Source organism: Mus caroli, chromosome 12 (genome assembly GCF_900094665.2).
Source record: "Mus caroli chromosome 12, CAROLI_EIJ_v1.1, whole genome shotgun sequence".
Taxonomy (NCBI): Eukaryota; Metazoa; Chordata; class Mammalia; order Rodentia; family Muridae; genus Mus; species Mus caroli.
In genome coordinates this window covers 34,959,508-34,986,586 of record NC_034581.1, presented here as the reverse complement: position 1 = coordinate 34,986,586, position 27,079 = coordinate 34,959,508, and the positions used below count along the sequence as shown (strand labels likewise).

The window sequence follows — 27,079 nt, the reverse complement described above, 5'->3', positions numbered from 1 at the left end:
CTACAATTCTACAAACGTGTACTCAATACAAGTAGATGTATGCAATACAAATAACACTAAATTTTACAAGATGGGAAGGCATAAACTCAGATGGTAGAATACTTGTCACATGTAGCAGAGAAATCCAGAGTCTTGCAGAAAAAACTAAACTGGACATATTGGTGTGTGCCTTTATTCCCAGACCTAGTATTTTGGAGACGAAGGCAGCAAGACGAGAATTCTAAGGTCATCTTCAGTTAAAAAACAAATTCAAAGCCATACTGGCTTCATCAGAGTCTAACAAGGAATGTAGAAATTTATTCATTTTTAAAGTGTAGTATTTATATTTTAAAGTAACAGAATGGCATACTATGGATATGGACTATATATGTAAGAATGTTATCATCTCAATATAGGTTAGATTCTGGTATGTAGTTCCATGGGTAACCATTTGCCTAACATGCACAAGACCCTAAACTCAATCCTCAGTAAGATAGCAACAGCAATATGAAATGTAAATATGAAATTTCCCTGTAATGTAAGCGATCAGGAAGAAGCCATCATAATTCAAAACATCCTACCGGATCAAAACTCATTTGTAACATTATTGCAAAGTATAACTATAGGCAGGTATGAGCCACATGTTCTTTAAATGACCTGGATTGTTATCTAGAGTATAACTGATTCTTTGTTAAATTCCATTTTTGAATGTTATTTGAGCAAGGCACAGCAGCATTAATCCCTTTATCCTAGCTTTTATTAACAACTTAAGCCCAGCAGGGAATCAGAGAAAGGTGAATCTCTACACATTCCAGGCCAGCCTGGTCCACATAAAAAGTATCAGGCCAGCCAGGACTGGAGTGAGACTCAGTCTCAATTAAATAAAACAATATTTGAAAACTTGCATACAAAAACATGTCACTGAAGTATTTAAAGATGTTCTATAAACAGGATTTTTTTACTCTAGCCATTACACAATATTTTATGAAAAACTGAATCAATAACTAATAATATCGCCAGCTATTGTCTAATGCAAATAGCACTCGCTGGAGTATAAGTCCTTAGATCTAAAAAGCAACAACATCAAGCCCACATTAGTGACTTAGTGTGACACAGCACCAAATCTCAGTAGAGACGTCAATAACTGACTAAAGCAAATATGTGCCATGAATCTAAGTAGGTATTTCTTATAGTAAATGGAAAATAGGAAGAAAACAAACAAATAAACAAAAAAAAACAAGAAACAAAAAGCAAAACAACAAATAAAATTCCCTAAGAAATAACAAACACACAAAATTACATAAATATGTTTATATACTCATTAGTCTACTTTGCATCCAACTTATATCTGATTTCATAATATCTACAAATTTTTTTAAAAAAATTTCAAATACTAATAAATGTCACACACAACTGTAAATAACTCTGAATCAGATACTATCTGTTCATAATTAAGCTCTGGAGCAAAAACTACATCACTTGGTTCTGCGAAGAGATTTCCACATTCTAGTCCATCTAGACTGTTTTCCCCCTAAGAAGTTCGCTCTCTGAATACAAGCATGATTATTTAATATTGAGTGAACTTCAACTAAAGATGACACTGATTGCTTTTCTTAAACTAATGTGTTGCTAATTATAGGCAGGAAGAGTGGAAAGGCCTTGTTGCCATCCTCCCTTTGAACAGGTCTGAGAAGTCAGTTTCCAGGGCATGGGGCTGCAACAAGGGCAAACCAAAGAAAAAGTGCAACGGGAAAGACAAAGCTAAGAAGCACTTTCAAGGGTTAGCTATAATGAAAGGCAAACCTCAGAGCTGTGAGGGGCTTAGTCTGGATTCCTGTTTTGGTTTTAATCTTGGGATTCTATCTAACTTATCCACCTTAGTAAAAAAAGAAACTGATAAAATCAAATGTGTTTGTTACATTCTAGAGAATACATCAAAACCAAGACTAAAGAAAGTTTCTAGTAACTTACTTCATAGTAATGAATAATGTAGCCAGTATGGCTTTGAATTTGTTATATAGCTGAAGATGACCTTGGAATTCTGTCTTGCTGCCTTCATCTCCCAAATACAAGGTCTGGGAATAAAGGCATATACCAATATGTCCAGTTTAATTCTTTCTCATAGTCATTCCCCACTTTAGATCCACTTTTAAATTCAGTCATGCACTTCTCTACATTTGTCTGCTGCATTTATAAGTCCTTTAGTGTGGCAAAGCTGTCATAGGATAGAAATGTGGCCTGTGCCTAAGAACCCAGTTAGCTCTATTTCATGCCACAAGTAAACCAAGTTTAAATGCGTGCTCAAGGTAGGGAAAGTGTTATTTCTTCTCCTGGACTCAGTGCATCTCAGTATCACTTAAAAGAAAAAATTCTTGCAAGCCCATATTTGTGGTTGGATTTCCCATCTAAGAAATATTCACACCACTATTCACACCAGCCTAGCTTAGCTTCAAAGGGCAGAGGAGATCTAGATCAATCAGGATGCTGTGCTTAGAGATTTATCTACCTCGATTAGAAAATACACTTCTTGTGAAACCACCAATGACCAAAATAAGACTTCAGCCTTTCTTCCAAGTGTGTTGGGTAGGCTCTCTGTAGGGACAAACACAGGACACGCCTGCACTGACGGCAGACAGCTCTTTTATAAACCAGAATCCTGGCTAGAAAACCTCACAGTAGGGTGGGGCCAGCACTGCCTTGCTTCTCTTTAAGTAACATAGAGTGTTCACTAATCAGCCACTCTATGCTGGAGTCTATGGGTCTATGCTGGTGTCATCAATGACTCTCAAAATGGAAAATCACAGCCACATAAAGAAAATATATGCTTGCTGGTGAGATGGCTCAGTGGGTAAGAGCACCTGCCTGCTCTTCCGAAGGTCAGGAGTTCAAATCCCAGCAACCACATGGTGGCTCACAACCATCCGTAACGAGATCTGACTCCCTCTTCTGGAGTGTCTGAGGACAGCAATAGTGTACTTACATATAATAAATAAATAAATAAATCTTTAAAAATAAAAAAAAAGAAATATGCTTAAGGATTAGAAGATATACTTTTAATAAAGAAAACATTTCAAAAAGAGAAACATTTAAAAATATCTTATACAGACTTCATTTTCTAATTCTCTAGTCTTGTGTAAATAACAAAAAGATGATACAATATTTAGATAATATTGTTAGGAACTGACTGTGTTGGTTGTATAACTTCTAGATACACATATACTCTTGTAGCAGGGATCATTAGCTCACTGCAAAAGACTGAGGCTGCTGTCTTTACTCTGAGTAAGCAAATGACAGGGTAAGCAAAACATCTAACCTTACACTCCATGCTAGGCCTACATGGGAGTAACAAAATAATTCCTTGGAGATTCTGAGGCCCCATTCTAGAATTTCCTATCTCTTACAAGAAAAAACAAACTTCTGAACACTTCTTTTTGTCTATCTTAACAGACAATAAATACAATCTAGAATTGGACATAGTAGTTAATGTCTCCGATCCTAGCAGTTGGCAAGTAGAAGCAGAAGGTTTATGATTTTAAGGTCATCTTTGACTACATAGCAAGTTCAAATCCAGCACGAGCTATGGAAGATCCTGTCCTAAACCCTTGAAAAAAAGAAAAATGGAAAAAGGAATGCAGAAGGAAAAGGGGAAAGAAAAAACTTGGTAGACAAGAGCTGGCATCATCCTGCAGGTTCTCAACAGGCTCACACCTGCTCAAGCAGCTCCGCGCTCCTCCTTCCATCACACCTTAACCATAGCAGATTATTCTATGGCAAAGCATAGAACACCCTTCCCAGCAAAAGAGAAAATACGAAAAGGGAACTGAAAGATGGCTAGACAGTGAGGAACACTGACTGGTCTTCCAAAGAACCCAGGTACAATCCTGTGCACCCACAATGACTGCTGACAAATATCTGTAACTCAAGTCCCAGGAAATCCAATGCTCTTTTCTAGCCTTTGGGAGCACATGGAGCACAGCCATGAACGTAAAAGACCTAGATACATACAATTTCAAAGAGTAAGGGAGAAAGGCATGTTTATTTCTACAAAGGGATGTGAGATAAGAAATTGGAGGCATAGAGAATCATTTTATGTATCCAACACCTTTTATATATTATCTATGTTGCTTTAGTAAAACAATTGAATTGTAGAAAAAAAATGAAAAGAAAAGAAAACAAAAACAAAAACAAAAGAGCAAGGACAATAGCAAACCAAGTAACAGCAACAAACCAAAGACCAAAGAGGCCGACTCCTCCAGAGAGCTAAGACTCAAACCTTGGACATGGGACCTCAGATCCTCCAGAGAGCTAGGACTCAGACCTCAGATATGGGACCTCAAGTGAAGGCTTATATATCCTGGAAATGAGACTGACTAGGGCAATATACTTATGGGTGTCTCAAAAGGTAGAGAGAGAGGCCGAGGCAAGGAGATCTTTGAGTTCAAGACCAGGCTTCCCTACACAGGGAGTTCTAGCTCATCCAACTACACAGTGGAATCCTGCTTTTCCCCACCAAAATCATTTAGAGAAAGAGAAGAGAGAATAAAGAAGAGGAAGCAATAAAAGATAGAAAGAGCTAATAGTATACTAACAAACACCTGGTCTAAACTGTAGTTTTTGGCTCTCTACAGCCAAAAGCAGTGAAAGGAGACCCCCAAATCCTTTTGGCCAACCCACAAATTTAGTCAAAGGAGGAAGATGTCAAGACTAATTCTAAGAGTTAAGCTTTTTACAAAGGTCTCACTGTGTGCTAGGAAGGTGTAGATTAGCAAAAAGGCAAAAAGCTAAGAAATACAAATCGTAAGTGGAATATTCCAATCGTAGTAACACAGAATAAATTAGTCTGTGAGAGTCTGCAATGACCTATTAGAAAGTATATCTAAGGGGCCTAGGATAGAGTTCTATGGGAAACGGTGTGCAAGCCCCTAGTCTAGGCCATAGCATCTGCCCTCCAAACAAAAACAACAAACAAACAAACAAACAAAAATGGAAAAAGAAGCAGATTTCTAACAGTAATTTTTAGAGTGTCCCCCTCTGCTTCCAAAAAACCTCAAGGTGAGTGTTGTTCTGAATTTTGAAAAAGCCTGAGAAAATCCCACTCTTATGGTTTCTATTTACTGGAAGGTGTCACTATGTAGTGATAGCTTTTGAATCATTGAATCTTCACACACTGGTTGGTCTTGACTTGGTGTACATGGTCCCTAAGTATTCTATTACATATATCAGATAAAGTGAAGTGGTTGAAAGTAATTATTCTCATAAACGTATCAGAGCCGAGATGATTCCTCCAGTCCCACCCGTCTAACTGCCTTGCATTCTCTGTCCCTTTAGAAGTAAGAAGGCAGAGAAGAGCTTCAAGGTCTGTCCTTTTGAGACTGCACAGGAGTCCTGGGAACATCCTGGGAGAATGTGAGATGTAACCATGAACGCTGACCATCCTGCGCTCTTTACAGGGAAAAGACTGCAGTGATGGGTGTAAGCTAGAGAAGAAACAGGCTAGAGAGCTAATGTGCAGCCACATGATGAACAAAAGGAAGGGTGGATTTTAAAAGACTATTGTGATGTGACTGAGCTGAAAATATGAGTTAATAGATAATTGATATAATTTTGCATGTGTATTTATAAAAAGTTCAGCTGATATGCAACCTTATGTATACTTTGGAAAGATAAGCAATTTTTCAACTGATTCTCTCTCTCTCTGTTCTGTCCCTCTGTTTGTATGTGTGCATACATGTGATTGTACGTGCATGTGTGAATGCACATGTTTGTGATGTGTTTGTGATGTGTGTGTGTGTGTGTGTGTGTGTGTGTGTGTGTGTGCCTACATGTACAGTACATGTAGAGGTCTTTTGAGAAAGAGCTCTCTGCTCTCACCGTGTGCATCTGGGGAAATCTAGGACATGAGACCTGGCAAAAAGTCTCTTCATCCACCAAGACATCTTACTAGACATACATATATGTTTTAAGATTCTCTTTTAAGTCCCTCTTTTGAAAACTTAGTTTCTCACTAAAGGTAAAGTATATACTAAAATGGTTACGTAATTTCCAAACAATTCTAAGTCATGAAAGATATATTGGTACAAAACAAAACAAATTATGTGTTCGGAGCATTTGTTTCTTGGAATGAATGAATTTATTTGTTTTTTACTTGTTTTAGTGCCTATGTTTCAAAATTTAGAATTTCTCAGAAATTAGCCAGCAACAGTGTAACATTGGGCTCCAGATTTGTAATTCAAATATGTTGTCAATAAAAATACGACAAGCCAGAAAATATTTTAAAAGGCCCAAATGTTATCATTTTTTTCTCTGGTTGAAATTTTTGAAATTTCTCTTCTGTCACCTATTTGTATTTAAATATGGCATAGTCCCATGAGTGTTCTACAGTGTGACTAAAGTCTTGAACAAACTTTTGCTTTTAATTCGGCTAACCTTCCTCTATCAAAGGGCTAAAGCAATGAAGATAAATTCAGAAAAAAAATCTTGTTTCATGGAGGTATGTAAGAAAATCCAATTATCTATGTTCGTTCCAGGTAAATGTAGATATGATAGGTCACATGGGGGAGGGACCAGTTTCTCTCTATTCCTTCTGCCCCACTAAGCAACCTCAGACAGAAAAGAATCAAACGTCTATAAAAGCCCTTCTGAGACTGTCCAACCTCTCAATTCTGCTTGCTATCTGACAACTGAATTATGAAGAAGTCTAGAAGTCCTCTCTTCACTCTAAGCCCAACACTTTATTCCTCTCTTCAAATCAATCCCTTATTCTCCCCTTAGTACCAACTGGAATTAGCTGGACAGCATCAGCTGAATGAAAGTTTGTTTTGTCAGTTAAAACCTAAAATAAACTATGCCTCACCTTGATTTGTATTAGACCACTTTAGATTTATATTCACCCTTTGTTTATAAGCTTCTTTTATAAATATATTTTATTAATAAATTTCTAGGTACCATTAAGCTGTCAATATTTGCTGGTTAAAGGAAAATTGAGATGATTGGTATAATCTTATTTATGGTGATCTGTAATATGGCAAGCATATTAAATATGACATGCCCCTGACTCTTAAGATGTTCACAATCTCATTATAGGTGTTCACACTTTTAATGCCCGCATGATCAATGAAGAGGCAGACAGATCTCTCTAAGTTTAAGGATAGCCAGGTCTACATTGTGAGTTCCTGGCTAGCCCAAAGCTGTATAGTGACACTAGGTCTCTTTAAAAACAAAGCAAAAAAACAAAATAAATAAAACTATAATTCTCTAATACAATAGATAGGAGATATGATGATGTACACTAAATCTGTAAGACAAAGGCAGCAAGAGAACGCCAAGAAGGGCAACCAAGATGTCGTCTGAACTGAATATGAAGACCACCAAAAGCTCACAAAAGTACAATCATTTAAAGCAACAAAATTAAACCAACACATTAAAAATAAAAGTGTGTTACACTTGAGGAATTGTAAAGTAAGTAAAAAAAGACTAAGATATAAAGACATCTGTCGGGAATGAAGTACTGGAGGCACCAGAGTCAAAACTGCGTTGAAAAGAAGGCCAAGGCCTGGTTAGAGAACAATGTTTTGCTCCAGCATAAGAGGTATAAGGAGGAAATTAACAAGGCCAGTAACCTATGCATGGATGCAAGGGGCAGGCTGGCAGGAGAAAGGATCACAGACAAGAAAACCAACCGTAAAACCTATTCTGAACTCAGTGGCAGCAGACTGAGGAACAGGAACACGGGGAACAGGGATGAAGTAGAGCTCAGAACTTGAGATGCTTCTGAGAGGCAGTTGAACAATACAGTAACTGCAGGCTTTTGCAGCTAACTGAAGGTACAGGATTTTTAATTTTTAAGCTTGGACAGCAATGACTTCATTTTAAAGAACAGCAGAACCAAAAAGATACATATGTTTACAGCACATGCCTATAATCTCAGCATTTAGGAAGTGGCAGGGGTGGGGGGAGTGTGGAATCAAAACTTCAAGATCATCCATGATCATTCATAATTATCCATGATCATCCATGATAATGCATGACCATCATGAATTTTAGGGCAACTTGGAAACTTCTAAGTCCCATCTCAAAAATATAAATAAAAGTAAAACAACTGCTAATATGGAAAAAAATTGGTCTTTCTAGTGTGAACTGCCTTTAGAGCTTCAATTGGTCTAAACAGTGTTTTACACCTACACACAGCAAAGTGTTGGGTGAGTCCAGAGTTGTCACCTATTGCTGCTTACATAGGGACTCTTCTGGGGCATCAGGAGAAGTTGAGGAGTCAGAAGCAGAGAGATCTGGATTGATAATGATGGTCTTGTAGGTGTGGCTTGTCAGAGCTTCAGGATCTCAGTAATACATGAGGTTAAATTTAATTGTAACCAAGTGAAAGTAATCCAATTTGTCTTCTTTTTATCTGTACTGAAAAGAAAATCTGATATACTGTTTGATATCTGGGTATAAGTATTTCATAGATCTCTCATGAAACATATTCCGGAGATTTCAACCTTCAGAACTAGAGACCTTCTGTGCAGTCCCTGTACTCTTCTGGTCCCTCAATCTTTCTCCCAACTCTTTCTGTAAGACTCCAATTTAGTAATCCAATTTAACTAAAAGTAAAAATTCATTTCTGTGGTCCCCCTGACCACATGTCTTCTGTTTAATAGACAGATAGTGAATGGAGTATGAAGAAGAATCAAAGTGGAAAAAAGAAGGAAGGGAGAAGACAACATTGTTGTGGACGAGGGTGTGAGGGATAAAGTACTCAAGAATAAAAGCTGATAGAGATGTCAAACAAGAAAAGCAGTAAAAGTCACTTTCAGGTATTGTTTTCTATCCCGACAGCTGCACTCCTGGAATCCTTACCAATTATATAGATATGAAATGACTCAATGAGATGTCATTCATACACTCGGAGGACAAGTTGAACTTGCAGAAAAAAATAATCAGGAAAGGAAATGGTAGAAAGATGACCTTTCTCGTCCAACGATTCAATCAGTAAGAGTGGGCCTTGCATAGATACCTTTAGCTATTGTTCTATGAGAGTTTTGGAGGTCTCTGGTTCTTTCTCTTTTATTTTCATTTTTTTCAATTAAATTTATTTAATTATTCTCTTTGCAACCCAATATCAGCCTTTCCTTTCTTCCCAGTACTCCCCCCATCCCACATTCACCTCATCTGAAGCTTCCCTGGGTGTGAAATTCCCCATCCCTCACCCCATATAATATCAAGTCACTGTGGGAGTAGGCACATCCTCTTCCATTGAGGCCAGACAAGGTTGTCCCTTTAGGGGCCTGGAATCCACTGGCAGAAAGGCAAGCAACAAGCTCAGGGACAGTCCCTGTTCCAGTTGTTTGGGAGACCCACATGAAGACGAAGCTGCTCACCTGCTACATATGTGCATGCCTGGATCCAGCTGGTGTATGGTCTTTGTTTGCTTATTCAGTCTCTGGGAACTCACCAGGGTCTAGGTTAGATGGGCAAGAACCAATCCCTGACACTATTGATGATACCCCATTATGCTTGCAAGACAGGAACCTAGCATAACTGTTTTCTGAGAGGCTCCACTCAGCAGCCAATACCCAAACATTAGATGGAGCTCAGGGAGTCTTACAGAAAGAGTTGGGAGAAAGATTGAGGGACCAGAAGAGTACAGGGACTCCACAGAAGGTCTCTAGTTCTGAAGGTTGAAATCTCCGGAATATGTTTCATGAGAGATCTATGAAATACTTATACCCAGATATCAAACAGTATATCAGATTTTCTTTTCAGTACAGATAAAAAGAAGACAAAGCAATGTTTGCAGGTGCTGAGGGGGGTCAGAAGCTATTGCATCATGGGTATAGGGTTTGGGGATAATTGAAAATCCTGAACTGTCGTGGTGATAGTCCAGAAATCAGAATGTACTCAATGTCATTCAACTCCACACTTAATCTGGTTAAAATGATGGAGTTTGTTTTGTCTACATTTTACTACAATGAGTTTAAAAATCAAGCTATAATATGAGGAACTTGATTATAAACCTGTCATCTGCTGAATGAATGAAGCTTCACCGAGTCACTTCACGTCTGGAGAAACTGGGGAGAACTCCAGCATCAAACCAGCTGTCAGGACAAAACAACCTACCTGGAAGTCACGTTTTTATACCTTTTCTTCTTTGATCTCTTAACTGGCTTTTATCCTTAAGAAATCTCTAAGGACCTTCTAGGCCTGGGAAGCTAAAGATAACAGACATTGGAAGCAGGCATCTGTTACTTGACTGTATTAATATAGGAGCTTGAGAGCCCAAGGTCTACAATATGACTTCCATGAGGTGTAGGCTAGTAAGACTTTCCTGTAGCTGCTGACATGGACTCATCTGATACTCCCAACAGTCTGAACGCACAAAACTGGTTAGCGATTGAAATGGCACTGAAAGTAAATAATACATCGAACAGCTCTCATAACATGGCCTCCTGGCCTCTACCCATAGACAGTTTCACTTTCTGCAAGCTTAGCTTTCTACAGTCAAAGGCCAAATAGGAAAAGAAACGCTTTAGAAAGAATTTCTAATTTTAAATCGCTTTAATGACACATTTTTGTTATGATTGTTCTAGTTCATTGTTGCCACTCTTAGTTTCTTACGAATTTACAAATTAAGCTTTATCATGGAAGTGTATGTACAATGAAATAAGGAGCCTCCAGAATACTAGGTCCAAGACGGTCCATGGAGATGTGAATCCACCAGCTATGTCAGAACAGGTTCCCAGGGGACAAGGAGTAACCATGCCTCTCATTTGGATTTACTTCATGGGTCAGTAGCCTCGGTTAATGCTAGAATTGCAAAGTATAAATATCAGCAGTAAACCCTGGGGCAACTATGTTTGTGCAGGCAAAATGCTCACTCTGCAATTAAGGGAGGGCAAGTATCTATGAATCACTCTTCCTGCACTCTGACAGGCCCTGGAGCAAGGCTCAGGGATAGGAACACAAAAGGGATGCTGTAAGAAGCCAAAGGCTGCTTCCAGATGTGCTCCTGCAACCTGGAAGCTGAAAATGTCAGGCTAAATATTAAATCAAAGCAGGTGACAGTTTGTGAATATAGAGAAATGCAATTAGCCAGTGAATGTCTGAACCAAGATCTTTTTTACAACTTATAGAATAACTAATTTTACATGACTCTGCCTCCCATCAGTATCCAGACTTTTCCTTGTGAATGCACTGGCAAAGTTGGAATAAACAATTGCAGCACACCCTGTTTCCTCTCCAAGGAAATGCACTAGATATGGAGAACAGAGCCAGTGTTTTAAGAAGTCTGCTTTCCTTGCTCCGCCACTGGAAACTTTGCCCAGATCATTCAGGGATCCTGCTGATGTCACAGCCTGACAAATCAAAACACTTCACGATTGCAATCCCAATACAACCCTGGGACAATGCAAAGACAGACACTAGAAGTGGAGACCAACCAAAGAGAAAGAACGATTAAAAAAAAAAAAGACAGACACAGGAAACACAAGACATGAGTCATGCCGTACTTACAACTTTCAGCCTGATAGTCTGGAACAAACTGCTCATCATTGTCAGGTACCTGAGCTGAAGAAGAAAAAGAAAATTTAAAAAACAAAATTAAGAGTGGAACTGCCAAGACATAAGGAATCGAATCAGATGTGTCAAGCAAGGCCTGTTTAGATGGAGCTCGGACCTACGCTTATTTGCCAATATAGCCTGCTAGGTAAAAGATCAAGGATAGGAGAGAAAACAGAAAGGCCCATTGATAGAACTAGAAAACTTGAGTGTGTCCGAAATATCACGGCAGCAAGTGTGGTCCCTCTGAATTTCACCTGCCAGAAGGAAACCGAGGGGATGGAAAATGCAAGGTGCAGAATATCTACATCATATACAGATGCATTTTGTAGGAGTTGTACTAAAGGCATTTCAATCTACCCAGGGCTGTTCTTAAGCGGACCATCTCAGTGATCTACAAGGTTTTTACAAGTGATATCCCACTTCATTTGAATTCACATGAATTCCTTCTCATTTATAGAATTGATTTCTCTTGCTAGGTTCCATCTCCTGCAAATCAGACTACCATCATTAAAAACATTTGCCCTAAACTTGTCCAAAGCAAGATGGAAAGTTTGAAAAAATGCAAGAATGCAAGGACTGCCACTGACTGGAGCCACATACAACAAAGCAATGCATTTTAACAATTGTCTTCATAGTAATGAAAAACGGCATCTTTTCAGGCAAAATGTTTTCCTGGCTCCCAGTCTGTGCTAAGGAAAAGAATCTCACTGTTTCGCTGGCCCTAAGGTCAAACGACGCCCTTCTTTATCTAAGAAAAGGTACTGGTAGGGAGGACTTAATACATTCAGGGCAATGAAAGTCCATTCCTGCACCGTGAAATGTTTATCACCTTTGCTGTGGACATTGAAATAGCCTATCATGTAGGGTATTATTGGGTTTCCAAGCACAAAGATATGGGTATCTTTTGTATAAACAAACTACACACAACAGAAATCAGGTTACTTGTAACTTGCTGAGCATGAAATGAACGATCATCTTATTTACTTTCAAGGTGACCTCATTAGATAGTATTACTTTACTATTAATGTATAATACTGTAAATTTTGATCCCATAAAGTCATAGAAAAGCAGATGGCAGTCTTTTTTTTTTTTTTGAGTGAATGAATGAATGAATGAATAAACATTCTGTGTGGGAAATGTCAATTAAAATAATCAGTCTTAGCCAGGCATATAATCCTACCATTTGGAAAGCTGAGGCTCACCAATATTCTGAGATACATATCTAGCATGAGGTACAGAGTGAGGTCCAAGCCAGCCTAGGCTACAATTTGAGACTCTGTCTAAATCATACCACCAACAACAAAAACAATGATCACTCTCTGAGGAAATGTTAATGATGTGAGTTAAGAAAAAAAATCCACACAATAACAGAATTCCATATGACATAGTTTTATGTCATATGAAGGAAAAAGAAAGACGGTTTCAATAGTTTTCCCTATGTTTATCTCAGTATTTTTTACAAATGTAAATTTTTGATGAATAAAGTATATGTTACCTTAGACAAGAATATGACTATGTCAGGATAGTGTTGCCTAGTATTAAAATGTATATAACACACAGTTCCTCTCTAACAGTTTTACCTCATGCCAGTACTTAACTTTATTGAAGACACACCATTCCTTACCACCAAATGAAAATTAACCAGCAATAACTTCCCATCATAACTGGTACCTGCTCTACCAGCCTGTGTAAGAAGCAAGTTTTTCTTCTCATTCAACCAGTAGCTGATGCTATGTTTATTAACTTTCAAATTGGATAAATTTCACCTCAAAGACTCATGACTTGCCACCTTTACGCAAGTTCTATAATTTCTTTCAATGCTTCTACCACCACCCACCCACCTTAATGCAATGAGGGGATTTTTGAAACCAATAAATCGAGTACTTTAAACATGATACAGACACTTTGGTCTTAGACCCTTTCTTCTTTCCAATCTTCTACCACACTGTTTCCTGAAAAGTCACATTCATAAATGTCCTACAAACGTTATTGAGGCCAGGCTTTTGTTTTTCTTTTGTGGTTTCATTTTTTTTTGTTTTGTTTTTTTTTTTTGTTTTCACTTCTAACAAACATGGCTTGATGAAGCAGGTGGTAGTGGCACACACCTTTAACCCTAGCAATCAGGAGACAGAAACAGATGGGTCTCTAAGTTCGAGGCCAGCCTGGCCCACAAAGCCAGTTCCATAACAGCCAGGGCTACACAGAGAAACCCTGTCTCAAAAACAAGCAAGCAACAAACACACACATGCCTAGAGTCAGAAAAGGTAGGTGTACTAGCATCCTCTTAGTTGTTTACATTGTATTTTTGCTACTAACAACATAGTTTGGACGTTGGGGTAGTCTTGACTTTCTGCTCCGAATGATGTTACACACAGAAGAAATGTACTTTACTATACACGTATACACCTATAATAATTAGGTGTTTAACATATATTTAATAATAACAAGTAAATAATTAAATCTTGAACTTTAAAAATATATGTCCTTCTTGTAGTTTTCCTTCCAAATTAAAATCTGAAGAGATACAGGGCAGGTTTGATGGCACACACTTTTGTTCCAGCACTTGAGAGGCAGAGGCAGGTGGGTTTCTGAGTTTGGGGCCATCATTGTCTACAGAGTGAATTCCAGGATAACTAGGATCTACACAGAGTAACAACAACAAAACAAAACAAAAACAAAAGAGCTAAACAGATATAAATATTGAGGTGCAAAATATGCTTTTGACAAGCCAACATTTGGGGCTGGAGAGATGGCTCAGGGATGAAGAGCACTGGCTATGCTTCCAGAGGACCCAGGTTCAATTCCTAGCACCCCACCTGCTGGCTTACATCATCTCTAAACCTAGTTCCAAGGGATCTGATATTTGAGGGAATTAGGCATACCCACAGTTCACAGATAAATATTCAGCCTAAGTACCTATACATACAAAACAATAAGATAATTTTATATTTAAAATGAACTTTCCTTCCAGTGTGGTAGCACAAAGCAGACAAATGCAATGAAATAATAAAACACAATTTAAATAATCTAATGATAATATAATGCTTGTTTATACAAATGGTTAAAAATAGGTAGTGAGTTATTTGCAACTTAATATGCCGGTATAGATACGCTCTCGGAAAGACTTTTCCTCAGTCTCGTAAGCCAGAGTTGCAGCTCCATAGAACACATCACCACACGAGTAGCGGCAAGAAAGGCTCCCGTGGGTGTGCAACATGTGTTTGGCGTTGGCATATGTGTGGGGTGAGGGAAAACATCTAATGGGCAGAGAATCTAGAAGGTATACCTCATCAGTACAGAGAAAATAGCTCCCTACTAACAATTTGTAAAAGGAGTAAGGACGAAGAGTGCTATTTCTGTTCTAACTCCTTAACATACTGAATAAGTACTTCACACTTATGCTTGAACATATTACAGAATCTTAACAAAAAACATATGACTCACATTTTCACAGAAGCTAATCTTAAGAAACTGAAGAGACTGAGCGAAGCAGTGCTCTATTCAAATTGACAAAGGCTCAAGTCTACCTCGAACTTGAAGCTGCAGGAGAAGGAAACCATTTAACTCAAAACACAAGTTGGATTTGGGCAAGGAAAATATGACACAGATCCCTACACTTGTATCCTACATTTTTTTTCTTTAATTCACAAGAATTCTATGAAGAAGTAAACTACAGCTGCCTGAAATATTGTTGCAAGCCATACCAAGCCCAAAGTTAAAAATTAGTAATAGAAGCCAACCTAAAACTTTCTAAATGTTTGTATTGCATTACAGTCTACTACTCTAAACTATGCTTGAGGTGATCGTCTTTGGGGAGTGAAAATGTTTCTATACACATTGTAATGAAAGAGGAAGAAGAGGAAGAACGGGGAAGGGGAGAAAATATGTACCAAGGACCAATAAAAGACTTTCATGAAGAGTGAGCATATCGATTTTATTGGTAATGGCTGAAGCAGCTCTATCAGTTCATTGCACATTAATAGGCCAGTTGCCATTGCGTCTCCAAAGCCTTGCTTTAAAAGGACACTGTATGAACTCTAGGCTATTGGCTTTATCTAGCTTCCTCTCCAAAGCTGCTCTCTAATGCTTTGCCTGATGCGACATAGCTGCACTCTGGGAAAGAAATTCATAAAAGTATCCATCGCAACCAAAATGTCACAGAATCGATGCCCCATTTTTCAACTTTAATACGTGTTCTTAAGCACCGGAGCCCCGGGGAAGAGCAGTTTTACATACGGCTTGCTTCTGCTCTACACCGATTTTCAACGTTCAAATAAAATAGTAATCGCCATTTAAGAAATGGGGAACATTAAAAAAATTTTTTTCCAATTTAGCTGCAGGCAAAGAAAAACCCTCTTCTTCTTGCAAGCTAGCTGTCTGTTGAGTTTTCTTTTAAAGCCAAGCGGGGGAGGAGTGGGAAAATTACAAATGAAACAAATGTCAAGTATTAAAGGGGTTAATATTTAATTAAAACCAGTTCTATCCACTGTAACAATGACCTGGAGCCAAACAAGGCGGAAGATGTATGACTCATACTTTCTGCCCGTGAATGAGACAGCTGATCTCCTCAGCATTTCCTCAAGACAAGCAGGCAGAACTGGATTTCTGCCTCCATTCACAAAAACACAGTCCAGCATGAACCATGTGGCCCAACCGCAATCTTTTCATGTCACACCCTTCCAGAGAACTGAAGCAAGGAGGCTGAACTTGCAGGATAAACACGCCAAGTTTACTGCTCTTTCTCAAACAGATCCACTGAGAAACACGTTTATATAAATGACACACGCGTGTACATAAAGAGAGGCGTGTGGGAGGGAGAGAAGGAAAGAGATGGATACACACATATTAAATCCATCATAGTTTATGGGGCACCCTGTTCCAAAAACATGGATGTACAAAACTTAGGAAAGTGCAAGAAAAAATAAGGAAAGGTGAATGGAAGGAAGGGAGAAAGAAGAGCAAGCAGGGGGGAGGGGAAAGAAAGGGGTAGAAGAAAGGGCCACGAAAGTACAGAGCCCTTGATGAGCATGTGGGAAGCCCTGATTCCCTGGAGGAAAATAAATACGAGTAATCAAATAAATAAATGGCCTTTCCTCCTTGCCTATCATTCAAATTTTGAGCCATAAGAATGTAAGAGATCACTGTGGAGGTTCATAGCGTTCGGATCAAAGTTTAGGAACGAATTTACCTGAAGGAATTGTGATTTATTTTAAGTAAATAAAGAAGAAAATCGACATTTGCGCTGTGGTACTCCTTCTAATCCTAAAATGAGGCTTCACTCCATGGAACAAAATAATCATGAGTCCACTAAGCCTGGTTTTATAGACCACATCCGGTTTTCACGTTAAAATGGTTGCAAAGTAAAAGCATTAATTAGTGCAGAAATATAAACATATTTAAGCAGAAAGGGAAGGGGGACTTCCCTAGACAGAGAGTCCTTTAATGCTTGACACACTCTGCATGTGCACTCAAAGCAGGAAGAAGAGAAGGTCTCAAAACAGCTTCAATTTCGAACTAGCCTGACCTGCAGTGACTTGAAAACTTAAAAAGGAAGCCCAGAGAGCCAACCAGCGGCAGTTTGCAGCCAAACTCTTTTTCATTTAGTGCTACAAAGGTCTGTCTCTATCGTTATTTTTATTATTTTTTTAGTTACAAAGTTGTACATAAATCCAAGAAAGTTGCAGTATAACGCTCAAGATATTACACAGTCTTTGTAACTCAACTGGAAAAGTTCAGCAACATTTCACCAACACAGGTCAGCACTTTCTGAAAACAGAAAATGGCACTATACCCCACGCAATCCAATTTTTTTATTTAAAAATAATTTTTTTCTTTGTAAGTAGATCATAGATGAGCCACATTTACATTTTCCCAACAGATATATAGCCATAAAACACATTTGTTCCATTTGTTTGACCTACCATTACTAAAACATGAGAGTTCTTTCACATCTTATAGAGTTTTCCGGTGCAACAAAGAAAAAACCATAAAGGATGGTAGCAGCTACAACTCCTTACAGCATACCACACCAGCACCACACACACAGGCACACACTACATACCCACACACATGCACGCGCGAGCACACACACACACACCCCAAGAATCATCTACTACCCAGTTCCAAGGTCCTATATGTTCATCCTTAATGCTCAATTATCAGATCCTGTTTCATTGAACCACACAAAGTACTATAGTTTTAAATAATGAGTCAAATAAGAAAAAGAAAGAAAAGCAAATCTAAGGCCAGTGCTGTTGTCTATCTTCCTTTTAAAGTAGGGTATTTGAACAATAAAAACTAGTCTCCTGAGCACTGTGTGCAGTGGAGGCCACATGTAAAGAATGAAAGCAGCTCACCTTCCCAGTAACTATCATAAAAATATGGTTTGGGTGTAAATGCTGTATCAGAAGCAAACTGAGGAAAACCTATTAATGTTTCTATCTCTAGACCAACATGAGTATTATTTGACAAATTCATAAAACCGGAAGGCAATCTTTGTATGAGATAATAGTGACATTTGATGTAGAAACTTGTCCTTGATATTAAAACTCCAAAAGTATACATAGCTGTGGTTGTACCCTGCAACTTGGCTTCAAGGTGTCACTGAATGCCACTGAATCACCACTGGGGACTTTCTCTGCAATCTCATTCATAACAGAGGACCTCAGGACACCCAGACCACAACAAAATAAAACAAAAGTAGTGCTGTTTCACATGTGATATAAACTGCAACATATTATTTTCTTATACATTGTGTTATTGGGTAAGCATCAATTGGATATGTTTAGAAAAGTGCCATGGTTTCTTGACTTAGTTTCTATTTCTGCCCCCCCCCTCCCAACACACACACACTCACACACAAACACACAAGTTTTAGACACTACTTAACTTACTACAGCTTTCAAAACAAGTTAAGAACACAAAATTGCTACAATGCTAATACAAGTGACATTTGAACAAGTTATTTCAAGGGATCAAATAATTCCAATGGCCTGTCAGTAGCAATCTAAGTGAAAGGACTGAGAATCGATAAAGAATTGTCCATGGTGAAGTTCAATATGAAGTAACTATGGTAACATTTAAAATAAGCATAGTCTCTATTCCTTTTATCTGGTGTTGTGGTCATTGAAAACATGAGCTTTATAATTTCCCTCAGGAAGTGATTATTTTAAGTTGTGGTATATTTGTTACAAGCCTGAAAATTGCAGCATTATTGCTTAGAAAGTGCTTCTAATGTGAAGTTACATTTTACAGACATGTTTTAGATCTCTGTATGGAGATAAAGTTGCAGGGAAAAATGCAATGATATTTTTAGAGAAGACTGTATGAACTCTAATCTTACCCTCCAACAGTCCTGCCTGTTCTACCTCAACTGCCACTGCGAAATAAAATACATTTCAGGATACACAACCATTTACTCATATGTAATCAATGTGTTGTACTGGGTATAGTTTATAGAAAATTCTTGCAAGCAAAAAAAAAAACATATTAAAAATTCTAAGAAGCATCATTTCTATTTAGGGACTTTGGGAAATGTTTTCAATGTGATTATCACATGACACACTGTAGCAAACTTGATTCTTCTGTCTAAAAACATTTTTGGACCTGTTGGCTTCCTAGAGGGATTCGAACTCAAGGGAGAAACTTGGTTAATTGTCAGTGATCTTTTTTTAAAAAGATCAAAATGTCTTAAAATCCCATGCTTTCTTGGCTATCGAGCATTAAGAAGAGAAATGTGTAACAGTTTATCGTCTGCTGGCTTAGTAATCTATTAATTTCTGCCTGTCCAGAAGAACACAAATGAACAAAACTAGTGACAAATTAACCAATATTTCCAATCTCTTAGCTAATATTAGTCAAGTCAGAGGATAAGCCAAATTAGAATATATGTACACAATAATTATATTTAATTGCTAAGGACCAAAACTAAATGTCTAGTCCACTAACATTAAAAAACCCTTCTTACTACTAGATTTTAAAAACTGCATTAATAATTTTGCTTGCATCATAACTATATAAATTCATGTCACGATTTTGAAAATGTTTACATTATCCTAAAATGCAGTTTGTAAATAGTACACCTGGTATCCAGTAAAGAAAAACCCTCAAGATTAATTCCTGTATTTAATTAAGCTTATGAATTCTTGTCTAAGTAAAAGCATGTTCCTTCAAATACATTAGTCCTTATCTAGGTTTACTTTATATAAAGATAAGCCTTCAGCGTTGGTTTGCAGGTAATGAAGAGATAAGAATATTCCGTGCTGTTTTAAATGATAAACTCAAATTCAGATACATTATCCAACTCTCCTATCTGAGCCATAAGACACAAGTAAGGCAAGTGCAAAGTAAAAAATAAAAGAAAGAAAATGTACTAAAAATGATAAAAGTCTGCCAGAGATTCACATTTTAAAATTCCAGAAACAGCTGTTATGCACATCCAAAATCTGTCAACCAGTGCACTCACTTGGATTCAGTTTTTAAATTTAAACATCTTTAGGAACCAGTAAGCCTTCCACAGAAATTAGGTGAGTATAGTAACTTATTTTGGCTAAGTGAGTAAATTCTTAAATAAACAAAATGCCACATAGCCTTCAACTTGGCAAAAAAAGCAACAACAAACAACAACAACAACAACAAAAAACCGAACCAAAGCAAAATAAAACAAAACAAAAAAAGATAGATAAAAGTTAACATCAGAATCTCTGCCAATTTTTACAGAAAGTTATCTGAATATATAGTTTATATCGTAATACTATGTAATCCTATTGCAGTAAGTTTCATTTAGAGACAAGCAAACATTACCTTAAATTTAAATAAAACTTTCACTAATACTTACCATTCATTAACATATAAATGCAACCCCCTTTCAAAGGATAATTAAAAGCTATTTAACTTAAATGATTTTGAATCCTTTAAGGTTGTAAAAGCCTTCTGAAGAACTAGAATTATCAGCAAGACAAAGAAACTTGTTTACATGCTAACAGCAACTTAAGCAACCGAGTACAAGATCCAGACTAAAAACTCCTCAGTCAACCTCAAAGCACCTAGAGGCGCTCAGAATTCCATCTGGAGACCCTCCCTTTCCTTTGAACCATCTTGAAAATCTATTACCAGAATTAGAGTCCCCACAGTACGTACGCAAATAACAAAACATACTAAATGTTTAAATATCAGCAACTTTCTCATTCCCCCTACACACTTGAACACACACATACACATACACACACACACTCAGAGGTTATAAAATATTTCACAAATATCCAAAAGGAAAATTTAAATAGTAAATAAGCAATAAACACCTAAGCATATCTGAATGGGTCACGCTTTACTGAAGCCTCATCTCATTGTTCCTATAAACAAAGTTGCACACAATAAAAGATATTATAGGTTGCAGCATAAGATTTTTAAAAACCCAAAATGTTATTAAATGTCTCCATATCAAATCTTAATAAAAGTCACAAGACCTCAAAAGTCAAACTTCAACAAACATTACATGCATCGTGACACATGAAACATTTTTAAAACCCTTCAAATCCCCGTAAAAGATTTATTTTAAACCTGCAGATTTCTTAACTGAGACATACACACCTAATGTTCTGTGTTGTGAACAAGGAGGAAAGAAGACACCTGCACTTAAATCTTGAAGCATCCCGTCCTGATGAGCTGAGAGAAACTAATTTCTGCCATTAGAAAAGTCAGTCAGCAGAGAACTAAACAATCACATGCGCTGCTCTGAGGGAAACAGCAAGCCAGCCAGTTCTGGCTTGAGGTCTCTCGAGGTACAATAATATAAACCTGATCAATTGCAATTAAAATCTGAGCAGAGGCTTAGAACCTGAAGTCTTGGTGCATTAGTTCTTGCCAAAAGCAGATGTGATTGTGAGCTGCAAGCAATTTCTCCTGGTAATTTGTGATGACACTGGGTAGTGCAGCCCCAGAGTCCCCAAAGACAAACTCATCAGAGGCTCTAATGTATGCATGACACATGAGGTGGCTCTTTTAGAGCTCAATTAATTGGGTTGAACATTTAAGACAGCAAGTTCAGGACTCTCTCCACCCTCTTCTATACTTGCTTTCCCCCCTTAAAGACAGTTTTGCCTCTTACCTTCAGCAAGCCATGTTTCTTGTAACTGACTCAGATCTTGAAAGAGTTCTAAAAAGCAAGTCAGACACACCAACATGAGACTCGACGGTCTGCAGGTTTCATCAAATGAAAATGTTTGTCATGACACTGCTATTCAATATGATTTTAATTTAGGGAGTGTCAACTGAACATAGGATTCATATCTCAATAATCCTGCTTGCTTATGACATCAATTAAGGGACACTTTAAGAGATTTTTTTAGGCAACTAAATAATATTATATTTAGGCAACTAATTCAAATTACCTTCTTTTATCTTTTCTTTTCTTTTTCAAAATAATTAAGAAGTAAGCTCAGAAAAAGAGAAAAACAAACTGAAATTCACTAAGATGGTCTAAGTACAGAAACCCTTCCTAAGAGTGTTTAACTCTTACTAAAATAGAAGTGGGTTGGATGTTAGAAAGACAGGACATTTACACTTGAATTTTATGTACAAAATACCAACAGAATTTGAGTTAATTCCCAAGTTACATTTTCCAGCCAAATAGCTCAACACTAACACAGGGTGCAACTTCAAATACAAGCATTTCAAGAAAAAAATTCTACTTTAGCAGATCTGTAAAAGTCAAAGACATTACTGTCCTGCTTTGGTTTATTATTAATTCCAAATTATATTCTGCCACTTGTGAGGGGGGTGAGGGGGTAGGAAGAAAAGTATCTAATGAGAATGAAAATTTCATGAAGTTTTAGAATTCAGTCCATTTAATTTTAAATTCAATGTGAACTTTAGTAATTAAGTCTAAGTTTCTTCAAATGATAATGAGTGGCCCCACAGGGCTGAAATAATTCATAGTATATTGACCTCCTACCAACAGTTTATAAGAAGAATCTACAGCCTAATTTACTAAATAATATTATAAGTATTCAATAAGCCTTAAGTTTGATCTAGTGAACATGTTAAGGCCTATCAACAAATGTTATGACTTCAAAATGCAGTCATCAAACTCACTCATAAAATTTCAACAATAGTATATGGCTTCATTTATATTGTTTAACTTGTAATAAAGTTGAAAGAAAAATGTAAGCAGCAGGCATGGCTGCTTACTTTATTCTAGGGTGTTACACTTTCAAATAATTGTTATCTCAGTACAGGGAATTATCTGACAAATGGACAAGAAGGAACACAAAATACTGTTTAAAATAAGAAGGTCACTGCCGAGTGTTTATTTTCCTCTCATTACTTTTGTGACAAGACCATAAAATAGTCTCCCAGGCAAACTCACTGTGTGAGTGGTTGCATGTTTCAGTCCATATTTCAATGTCTACTATTTTTTCGATGAGATTAAGATGTCCCCCTTTGGAAGGGAGAGAGTATCAGTGAAAAAGGAGGCGTTCAGCTCAGAATCAAACCTCACCTTCTGAATCATGAGCCAGATCTCTGTTAATGAATTTTCTTTTCCTGACATTTGTTGGTTTCTCGGTACAGTTTCTCCCACGCTGACTCTACAAAGGGAAAGATAAAATCCTTTAAAAGAATATAAATCTCAGATGTCACACGTTTAAAAAAAATGCATACATAACTTAAGCCTACTGAATCCTCTCTCTGAGTAGAAAAATAAAAGTTCATAAGAGAACTCCAACCGACACATATTGTCTGACTTTGACAGTGAAGGCTCAGGCTGAGAGTTCGGCAGCTAGGAGGGAGCGTTGCTTCCCAGAGCATGTCCTGCTTATCCTCATCCTGGTTACTGTAATCTCAGCATCAAAACATTAAGCTAAAGCGCTCAATGTTTTTCTTTTCTCTTTTTTTTCTGAATCAACTCCAGATTAAAACAGTGAATTCCATTCTCTCAGACAGCACCCCCACCGGTAATAAGAGAAGCCAAAGGAAAACTGGGAAAAGCGAGAAAATGAGAGGGGAGGGGGAAGAACCCCCACCCCCAAGACACCCCATGTAAACACAAAATTGTCAGCATTTGTCTCAACTTCGTTCTTTTCAATGTGGCAGATAAACCCAGCCACAAACTTTGAGTGCAGCTGTTGCTGCCCTCCGTCTCCTCTTGCACTCATCGTGGACACATTAACCAGAAGAAGAGGTCTTAAAACAAAACTATGCCTTATCCGAATCACTCAAAGGTAAGCTCATTTTGTAGATAGGGCTTCTAGAAGCAGAGTCGCCCTACAGTGGCAACAAAGCAGATAAAGTGTCTGCAGTCCCAACCCCCTGCCCCCTCCCTTCGCATCTCTCGCTCTCCCCACCCCCGTCCAAGTCAAGTTTATAAACAGCAACTTTCGAACTGATCACTCACGTTGGTGACCACGTAAGGCACTTGCTGGTCATAAAATCCATCCATTCTGCTCCTCTTCGCAAATATTAGCTCAGTGTTTTATATTTTGAGCATTTAGCTGGAGATTTCCTCGGGATCTGGACTTCTATCAACCTAGAGGGGAACAAGATGGCTTTTAGGCTTTAAAAAAATCATGAATGAAGCTCTTGCATTTGCATAGCTAATTACCCTCGACAGCCCCATTCACAAAAATAACCCTCCCCTACGCCTCCTTCTTCACCTGGATCCAAAGAGAGCCAAGAGAGTTCACAATTTACATACTTTCGGTCGTATCAAAAATCCTAACAAGAGGCAATGTATTTATTTACACTCTTGGATGCTCCCTGCTCGGTCAGGCGGCTCTGATTCGCAAACGTGGGCAAAACTAGCAATGGCGATCAACGAGACTTGCTTTTCACCTAACGGGACTAAAGAGACGGAGCTACCTCTTTCATAAGAATAGTTTTTGCAACCCACAACCATGCAATTATCTGGAGAGACATAAAAAGTTGCTGGAAATACCCACCTGAAGGCCACGCTAGGCGAACGGCTGCAAAAAATTCCCTCCAAATTTAATAAAAACATTAATTATTGCCCAGCACTTCCCCTTGGAAGCCGAAAGCGCCTCTGACAGAGCTGAATTCGGTGGTTTTTCCTCTACTTCTCCTCCAGGGGCCTCCAATCCAAACTGATGGATCGCTGCCTCCCATTGGCTCCACGTCTCTTTCACAAGATCAGATTTCGGGCTGTCAATCAGGCAGCTTTCGGCCCCTTCCCTTGGGTCTCCTGCGCCCCTGTGCCTATGCGACCACTCTGGGAGAAGTGGCAGGGTCCGCACCCAGGAAAAGCCACTGAGGAAACCTACTTCCTTCCTAACTCGCTGTTTTTGTTAGGACCGGAGGGATACTGAAACCTAGTGTACCGAGTCAACCAGTTCTCATTTCTAGCGTTGTTTGGTCCATTATTATGTCCTTAAAGCACTGTCGTAGAGGTTGGGGTACAGATTGAGTGTCCACAATCCCTTTTCTCTACCTTTGACCCGGAGTCCACCCACCACACGCTCCAGCCTTGCTCCTCAGAAGCTTTCGGTCCAAGCTATATTTTTTCTCCATTTTCAACACTGTAATAGGGCTTATAAGATTTTTTTAAAATACATCTTAAACAAAAATGATCTCCTTTCGTCCGCTGGACATGAAAATATTGTGAGGAAAGCAAGCGGGAGAAGCTGCTTCTAAGGAGAGGTGGCGCTGGAAGAGAGGATCCGGAGGAGTACGTAGCAGAGTGGGCGAGGAAAGTCTAAAAATCAGATTCATCCTGGAGAGTGCTGAGAGGAAAAAAACCTCCTGTGGCCACAGAGGGGTGGGGGAGGACTTGGTAGTTCAGATGCCCCCCTCCCGTATCCCCCCCCCTGTCCCCGCCGTTTCCGGAGCTTTTGTTATGTATACAGAGAGGCGGAGGGTGTCACTTACTGTACTTGAAGATTTCACTTCCTCCACCAAGAAGTGGGGGAAGAGCAGGGAGGGCTCGGGTTACAAGGACAATGATGGGACCTTTGGAAGCGAGAATGTCTCTGAAGCTGCCTGCCCACAGAGCTTAGTTCTGATGTGTCCCCTTTGCAGCCGCTGCCCTACCAAGAATTGGAGGCCAGGGAGAAGTGGGGCCGAGGCTTTACAGTGCTAAAAGTCACTTGAGACCCTGGCGGGGACCAGAGCTGGGAACTAAAGGACTTTTCCAGCAGCTGTTTAGCCCCGTTGAGCAATGTGCTGCAGTTCTCACTTTCTATTTGAAAGTTTCTTCCCTTAAATGGAACATGGTGGAAACATCAAAATGGGAGCGTGCGCGCCTGGCACTCCAGACCCGCCGAGAAAGAGCGTGGTTTATGACAAAACCACGCTGCGCTTCATCATGGGAAAAGTGTAGTCTTCCAGGGCACACACAATGCTTGCCCCAAGCCTAGTCGGAGCGCCGTGCGCGTCCTCTTTGAGAGAGGACAGTATCAGAGCCCGGGCGAGGGGTGCGTTCGAACGCTACTAGACTTTGTGAGGGTGCAACCCGATGAGGGGACCACAACGTGGGTAACCCGCCAGTCTGCAAACCCCAGACAAGGCGGTAACAGTTTCCAAAGCCTTTCTGTGAGGCCAGAGCGGGACAGGTATCCAGAGCAACCGGGAGAGGGCGGAGCTTCTCGAAAGGCCCCGGGAGCCTGTCCCTGAAGCCAATGAGGAACCGTGGATTTCCAGTCCATTGTTGTTTATTGCTGACCCCTCAGCGCTCCGCCAGCGGATTGGATGCTTTCGAGCAGGGGGCGTTGCCCACCCCACCCCCAACTCCACCTTTCGGCTCCATTCACAAAATCCCAATCTCTCTGGGTCACGTGGTTGGAGGCGTGACGGGACAAGGAGGGGAAAAAAAAAAAAAAAACACAAAGGCCCAAGTTCCTCAAACCACAAAAGGTTTTTTTTGTTGTTGTTGTTGTTTTGCAGGTGTGCGCGGGTGTCTCTGTGTGTTTCTGTTGTGGCTTTCCTCCCCTGCACACTTGGTACCAATGACCGTAGAGGAGGGGAAGTACATTTCTATCGAAGAGCAATAGAGAGTGAGAGGAAGTAAATGTAGGCTTGGTAATATAATCTTTTTAGTGCACGTTTTCACACATTGCCGATTTCTAGGTCCCGAAGTCCATTATCTCTCGACAGGCCTCTTCTTTTAGGTTGGTCTATCATGCTGCAGACCCTCCACATTTCTCCTTTGCAGTTCTTCAGATGGACCCCTACCTGTTAACTATTTGACTCCCACAGTAATTGAAAGTTAAGTTCTTATGTGACTAAGCACTCTTTGCCTACAACTCTTCTGAGAAGTCTAAAATGTTGAGCGAAGTATGAGCCTTTAGCAACGGGACATTTGAACCATGTCCCTTCTCTCGGCTCCCGTTCTCTTTCTCTGTCCTCACAGTGAGATATTTTCACTCATCCTTGTTCTGCTCCTGGCTCCTTAGTGAAATACTAGCTTCTAGCCTAATGCCTAGTTATGGTCTACCCTTGGCACCGAGGAGAAGAATAATACAGTAGCAGAAGGTAAGGAAAGCGTTGAGAATTTAATTTTCAGTTGTGTTACGCTTCTTAGAAATGTCCGTCCACTGAA

The 27,079-nt window shown here is 39.0% G+C and overlaps 1 protein-coding gene across 4 annotated transcripts in view; it reads right to left on the bottom strand.

Moving 5' to 3' along the window:
• Etv1 (ETS variant 1) overlaps positions 1-25,468 on the bottom strand; it is an 87,537-nt gene extending 62,069 nt beyond the window's left edge. The window contains exons 1-5 of one of the 4 annotated variants that reach the window (XM_029484741.1): positions 25,411-25,468; positions 23,924-24,055; positions 23,030-23,117; positions 21,638-21,685; positions 11,485-11,538 (exon numbers count right to left, since the gene is read on the bottom strand). In XM_029484741.1, the coding sequence (XP_029340601.1) occupies positions 11,485-11,538; positions 21,638-21,685; positions 23,030-23,117; positions 23,924-23,968 (235 nt within the window). In that variant the 5' untranslated portion in view covers positions 23,969-24,055; positions 25,411-25,468. Of the gene's footprint in view, positions 1-11,484; positions 11,539-21,120; positions 21,485-21,637; positions 21,686-23,029; positions 23,118-23,600; positions 23,801-23,923; positions 24,056-24,467; positions 25,052-25,410 lie in introns of those variants that run through there. The other 3 variants (XM_029484740.1, XM_029484739.1, XM_029484742.1) reach the window with 3 other exon arrangements.
• Between the last annotated feature and the right edge of the window lie 1,611 nt (positions 25,469-27,079).